This window comes from Carlito syrichta, unplaced genomic scaffold, assembly GCF_000164805.1.
Source record: "Carlito syrichta isolate Samal-C Ts95f unplaced genomic scaffold, Tarsius_syrichta-2.0.1 Scaffold91564, whole genome shotgun sequence".
Classification (NCBI taxonomy): Eukaryota; Metazoa; Chordata; class Mammalia; order Primates; family Tarsiidae; genus Carlito; species Carlito syrichta.
This window is the reverse complement of record NW_007035660.1, coordinates 195,538-202,590: the sequence shown is the minus strand read 5'-3', so window position 1 is coordinate 202,590 and position 7,053 is coordinate 195,538. Positions and strand designations below refer to the sequence as shown.

The window sequence follows — 7,053 nt, the reverse complement described above, 5'->3', positions numbered from 1 at the left end:
GCGGCGGAGCTGCAGAGCCGGGAGCTCCGGGGAGTCGGAGGGGCGTTTTCGATTCATTCGGGAATCGCGCTCTTTAAAACGGGGAAACTTTCCTTGGAGTTCCGGGAGGGGGGACCGAGTGTTCCGATGGCTTCGCTGGTCGTGCTGCTCCGTCTGCGGCCAGAGACTGGAGTTCTTTGGGGAGAGCTTTTTGCAGCCGGAGTGTTGTCAAAGGAGCAGGGAGCGGAGGCCGCCTGGACTGCTCGGACCGGGACCCGGGGTGACGTTTGGGGACCAGGGGGCCACACGTGGGTCTCCAGAGGGAACGAGGTGATGCCTTTTCCTAGAGCCGCGCCTGAGCCTCTGCAATGCATTCTGTAAGCACGTTCTTAACCTTTGCCTGTGCTGCTCTCTCTCTCTCTCTCTCTCTCTCTCTCTCTCTCTCTCTCTCTCTCACACACACACACACACACACACACACACACACACACACACACCCCTGACCTTCTCACTGGGGAATGGAGGCAGCCAGGTGCTCGCAGCGCCTGTTCACCGTGTGTACATTTCTCTCAGGTAAGTCCCCCAGCACATGGTTTTGCAGCGCCGATAGCAGAGCCCAAAGGTCCAGGGGCAAGGAGTTTTGCAACGCATTCAGCCTGGAGTCAGGTTCAGAAGGCTTTCCTGACCACTGGCCTCAACTATCATGAACAACTCCTTTCCCTCGCTGTCGCAGAAGAAAATTTGACAGGAGACTCTAGGGAGTTCTGCAGGTATTTTGCAATCCTGGGGTCCACCTTATTGGTTTAGACTGTAGAGGGTGCGAAACCACATTCTTCCTGCTAAGATTAGATTACACAGCATTGGAGACAGAAAAAAAGAAAAGGTAAAGTTGTGTCAGGATCTTTTGCCCTCTGTGTGTGTGTCAGGAGGGGGTGGGGGTGGGTGAGGGGGCTTAGGGGATGTTAAGGTTGTCATTTTCTCCTTTATACCGGGTCAACCCAGCCAATGGCGTCTGTTGAAATCCAGATGTTCTTTATACATATAACCTTTTTCTGGTGTTGCATTAATTATAATACTGGGGGTGACAAAGAAATGTACATACATTTTAAGAGGTGTTATCTATGTACTACTTTTAGTTTTTCATTTTCAGAAGTGTCTGGATGTTGATAGTAACCACTTTGAGCACCTCTTGTAATTGCAGAAGTCAAGTGTGACTTGTATTCGCCTTTTGTTATTGGTATATATTGACTATTACAATTTTAATAGTTTTTTCCTGTCTTAAAATGTGTATGACTTTTTTGGCACCCTCTGTACCTAGAACATTATTTTAGATAAATGTTTGCTGGAATTCTGTCACTTCAGAGTCATGCATAAACAACTTCTGATGCTAGTGTGAGGGGCATTTGGAGCCAGGCTGTTTAATTGTATGGACCTGGCCACCCTGATTCTTCAGATTCTTTTGGAAATGGGGTGGGAGTGTATCTGACAGCTTCAGTCTTGCAAACTGTAGCCACAAATCCAGCGCAGAAGTTTGCAGAGGCAGAGATATTTTATCATGACTTGGATCAGAAAGAATGCGGAGATCTTTTTTCTAATCTGACACTGCAACCTCCCACTGAAATGAAGGGATTTGCATAATTCTGGGGGCTGCCTCCCCTCTGAGGTAAGGAATGTGGGCTGGGATGTGCCATTCCCAGGCTGTGGAAAGCTGGCACCACTGTGCCAGGCGAGGCTCCTGCTCTGTGGGCGCCACTTGCGTTTCTCACCATCTTTTACTTAAAGCAAATAGGAGATCATTCCAGGCACAGAAGTGCAACTGGTAAAGAGTCTTTTTTTGGCTGGACGTGGTGGCAAATTCTGTTTGCTGTGCCTGAGAAACCAGTTTCAATAGGATGCAGTGAGTCAAGGACAGTGGGATGCCCTGACTTCGTTTTGTTCTCTTTTTCAACGACTTCTCCGTGAAAACCTTTGCATCCCCTGGGCAATCAGTTGTGTGGTAAAATGTGTACACCCAGCCCTGCAAGAGCTTGAGAGCTGAGGGGATGGAAGCAAAGAGAGTGCTCATAAACTGGTAAGGGGCTCTCAAGGAAGCTTCCCCCATGTTCGTCATCCAGCTCCCACCAAGCTTCCAGGGCTATACAAGGATGGGGACCTTAGAAAGTGGGGTCTTTGGCACCAAGCAATCCCACCTCCCTCCCCATGTCAGTTTGTGTTCTCTGTTGCTTGTTGAGGAGGAAATGAGATGTGGCCACGCAAAACTGCTTCTCTGTGAATCTGTGGTAGCCCCTGAGGAAGTAGTTGGGTGCCCACCTTCTCAGACAGCCCAGCCTCAGGAGGAGCTGGTGGCAACTGGTGGAGCCCACACAGAGCGGGTTTCCAAGCTGTCTTCCCCCATCCCACTGAGGGGGAGGGTGTGGAAGCTCAGCCCGCAGTAGAGATGGGCCTGAACCTGTTTTTTCCTGTGGACAGAGAGGCCTCCACAGCCTTCACCCATCAGCTATCTAGGAAGGGACCTATTCCCCACCCCTGAAGGCCAAAATATTTCTTCCCTCCAGAATGTAGCAGCAAGCCCACAACTCCCTGTGGCCTGAGATTATAAGAGAAAGACAAAACCTGGCTCTGCTTGTTGAAGCTCAGTGACCTCTTCTGGAGAACTTGGCAAGGAATGAGCCTGCTACTTGGGCATATTTGGAGGAGGAGAGGAACCTAACCAACAATCATCTTAAAAGAAAGGGTTCTGAAAGACCCTAATAATGACTGCTGAAAGATACATACTTTTCTTTTATTTCAGAGGATTTATTTAGCTTATAGAGGCAGCAGGCTTCATGCTTAACTTTGGAGGGAAAAGAGGCACATGTCGCTCAGCACTTGTTGAATAAGCACCCCTGTCTGTGAGTGTGGGAGATAAGAAAGAGAGTACTTCCCACAAAGACTCTAGCATGATCTGCGGAGTGACTGGCTCCTTCTCCCGGTTAGTCCTGTTGATAGTTTAGAGAGCGTCAAGCACATTCTCACAGGAGGAAAGTAGAAAGCAAACCCTGAGACAAAACCCTCCATATTTACCCCTATTTAATGAGATCCCTTCACTTGAAGTGTGATTTGGTTTTTTGTTTTATTTACGTATTTATTTGACAGAATCTTGCTGTGTTTCCCAGGCTGTGGTGCAGTACTATAACCTCAGACTCCTGGCCTCATCCTCCCCAGTAGCTGGAACTACAGGCATATGCTACTACACCTAGTCTGTCTTTCTTTCTTTCTTTCTTTCTTTCTTTCTTTCTTTCTTTCTTTCTTTCTTTCTTTCTCTTCCTTCTTTCTTTCTTTCTTTCTTTCTTTCTTTCTTTCTTTCTTTCTTTCTTTCTTTCTTTCTTTCTTTCTTTCTCTTCCTTCCTTCCTTTCCTGTAGAGATGGCATTTTGCTCTGTCACCCAGGCTAGAGTACAATGGCATGACCATAGCTCAGTGTAGCCTTGAACTCCTGGCTTCAACTGATCCTCCCACCTCAGGCTCCCACCCACCTAGCTAGGACAACAGGTGGGTGCCACCATGTCTGGCTCCTTTTTTATTTTTATTTTTGTAGAGATGGGATCTTGTTATGTTGCTCAGGCTGGTGTCAAACTCCTAGCCTCAAGCTGTTCTCCCATCTTGGCCTCCGAAAGTGCTGGGATTATAGGCATGAGCTACTGTGGCTGACCTACTTTAGGATTTTAAGGACAATTTTTTTTTCTCGAATACCCTTTATGGGAAATCACTTCCTCTTAGGTTAAGAAGAGTCACAAGCAACATGCAGATCATGGCAAGCTACGCAGGCTCATGAATCGTGGTGAGGTGAGGGATTGCCCGCAAATTTGGCTTCTCTTTCCAGAACTGGTGCACTCTGTGTCCACGGTAACTGGTAAATGTCTGTGACCTTTTGAGCTCCTTGTCAGGGGTGAATTTACTAAGGACTATAGTGCAAACTGTAGCTTGTGGTTTTTCCTCTCAGAAGCAATGTCATCTTTGAGCAAACAGATTGCCTTCTCTCCAGACTATCATAGAGAAATAACTTTCTCATAGTCTATCCAGCCAGGCTTCAACCAGGACTGTGGAGATCATGTGTTTTCCCCTTTGGCCTGGCAGCACCCAGCTGTGTTGACCTCACTCAGCTTAGAGTCAAGATGCCATGCCTCTTCATCAGGTTCCCCTGAGGGATGGGCTGAAATCCCACTTCTCCCCCTTCTCAACCATTCCCACTATACCTGGTCAGAAGTGTGGATTCCAATGCCCAGTTCAGAGCCCACACCTGCCTTCCCTCTCACATAGTTTCTGGTAAAAAATTGTGGGTTATTGTCCAAAAGCCATTATTTTCATTTGCTGTACTACTTCGCAGTCCTTGTTTCTCTAGGGCAGTGTCCCAGGTTCTAGGTTCCCCACTGTCAGGAAATACATGGATGAGGTACAGGCTTCCTATCTCAAACCCTGTGTGATTTATTCCTGTAACTGCCCCAACCTCTGTGTACCCAGGATTTTAGGGGACTGAAATATGTTTAACGCACTCTTTTCGTGTGACAGAACTGTTTTTGATTTTTAAAGCTTCTGATAAGGCACACCACTAGAGAGTGTCTAAGAGCCTTGTGACAAATGGGCGACAGCCACAGAATAAATGGAATCTGAATCATTGTCTTTTCTCCACCTTACCCCCTCTCTCCCTCTTCTCCTCAATCAAATCATCAGACTCTAACTGACAATGCACCCATTCTCCAGCAGGGCAGATTTATTTTTAGTTTTATTTATTATTTTAAAAAAATTTTAATTTTAAAGATGTGGGGTACAATCCAGGGTTAGACATACAAATGTTCATCATACAGTTGCCCCTGTTGACGAGGTATGCCCCCTCTCCCCAGCAGATTCCCACTACTGCCAATCCTTTTCTTATAGTATTACAATAATTGTTCAAGATCTGCTTGTGAGTGAGAACATGTGATATTCAGTTCTTTGTTTCTGTGACAGATCATTCAGTATGATAGACTCTAAGTCCATTCAAGTTGCTGCGAAGTTCATACTTTTGTCCTTCTTTATGACTGTGTAATATTACATCATGTATATGTACCACATTTTTTTATCCAGTCCTTTTCTGATGGGCAACATGGTTGGGTCCATATTTTTGCTATTGTGAACAAGCTGCAATAAACATACGTGTGCAGGTATCTTTTTCACAGAGGGATTTGAGTTCCTCTGGGCATATTCCCAGTAGGGGGATTGCGGGGTTGTATGGGAAGATGATTTTTGGGTCTTTTAGGAATCGCCACACTGTTTTCCACAGAGGCTGTACTAGTTTACACTCCTACCAACAGTGTAGAAGTTTTCTCTTTTTGCTGCATCCTCTCCAGCATCTGTTTGTTGTTTTGGGGGGGGGTGTTATTGATGATGGCTGTCCTGATTGGAGTTAGGTGCTATCTCAGTGTAGTTTTAATTTGCATTTCTTTGATGATTAGTGGGGTTGAGCATTTTTTCATGTATCTGTTGGCTGCTCATATGTCTTCTTTTGAGAAGTGGCTATTCCTATCTTTTGCCAGCTTTGTAATGGGCCTGTTTTTTTGGCGGGGGGTGGGGGGGTGGGCTCATTTGAGTTCCTTGTAGATTCTAGGTGTCAGGTCTTTGTCAGACATACAGTGAGCAAATATTTTTTCCCAATCTGTGGGCTCTCTCTCTAGCAGGACAGATTTAATCAGTCAAGTGTCCTGCCTTTCCAGAAAGCCACTCTGTGACCCACCTCTGCCTCCTGCAAGACCACGCCAGAGAGCCAGGTGCAAGATGAGCAAGCCCACTGTCAGCTCAAGATGCACCAGACCCTCTGACTGAAACCCGAGAGACCAAAAATGTCTGCGTGCAGCGACTTTGTGGAGCACATCTGGAAGCCCGGATCCTGCAAGAACTGCTTCTGCCTGTGGAGTGACCACCAGCTGGCAGCTGGCTGTGCCCAACCCAGAGCAGGCAGTCTGCCCCCTCCACCACGTCTGCCCCCCAGGCCCGAGAACTGCCGCCTGGAAGATGACAGTGTGAACAGCTCACCCTACTCCAAGCCCACAATCGCTGTGAAGCCCACCATGATGAGCTCTGAGGCCTCTGATGTGTGGACTGAGGCCAGCCTGAGCGCTGAAGTCTCACAGGTGAGGCTGACTAACCTGTGTGGTATTTTTACAGAGGCTACTCCTGTTCTAACATTGGGTGACTGGCTGGCAGCCAGGGAGGGCTGTTCCAGCAAGAATCCTGCAGGATGGTTTCCCATCAGCTTGTCCCGAGATCGCGCTTGCCTGACTGCTGAGGTTGCTGTAACTGCCCTCTTTTCTATCTGTCCCTTTAGGCTAAGAACCATTAATCCAGCCCCTCAGAACTTCCTCTTATGACTTGGAGAACCCATAGGGTAGATGACAGTTGAGCTTTGTTCAAAACAAAGTTGTTTAAAAATGTTCAATCAATAATTTGAAATATATATACAAGTAGCAATAATTACGTAATAAATCCCATGCACCCAACACCCTTCGACATGAACTTGAGTCACCATCAACTCATGACCAATCTTGTTTCATCTCTCCTCCCCACTTACCCCCTTCCCTGTGATTTTAAAGCAGTTTCCAGACATCATACCATTTCATTACAGATTTTTTAAAGAGTACATCTTTATAAAAAATAAAACCACAATACCATTATCACACTTAAAAATTCCTTAATAACATCCAGCACCCAGGCAGTGTTCCTATTTCCAATTTTGAAGCTTGGATTTTACTCGTTGTGTTCTAGGATCATGAAAAACAGTTATTTCCCTGGAGGTTAGACTCTGGAGGCTCATCCCATAGATAACCCTTAAAGAGATATTTATTCAGAGAACACATAGCCCAGGGCAGCTGGCGTCTGCTGTCTTTGGACACATCTAGCAAACTATGCGGCTAAGACATACTCTAGGAACACTTGCTACCTGTTTGACCTCTTTGCCTCTTCTAATTTTTCTCAACCAATGTGGTGAGTAGACCAGGAAGGCTGTATGAGCACACGTGAAAACACAGGTCAGTTTTAAGTTGAGGGAGGCATTTCCTGTGGT

The 7,053-nt window shown here is 46.5% G+C and overlaps 1 protein-coding gene across 1 annotated transcript in view; it reads left to right on the top strand.

Moving 5' to 3' along the window:
- Positions 1-5,694: 5,694 nt before the first annotated feature.
- PRAG1 (PEAK1 related kinase activating pseudokinase 1) overlaps positions 5,695-7,053 on the top strand; it is a 54,615-nt gene continuing 53,256 nt past the window's right edge. Inside the window, exon 1 of the mRNA XM_021713045.1 lies at positions 5,695-6,124. Coding sequence (XP_021568720.1) covers positions 5,834-6,124 — 291 coding nt within the window. The 5' untranslated portion in view covers positions 5,695-5,833. The remainder of the gene's footprint in view (positions 6,125-7,053) is intronic.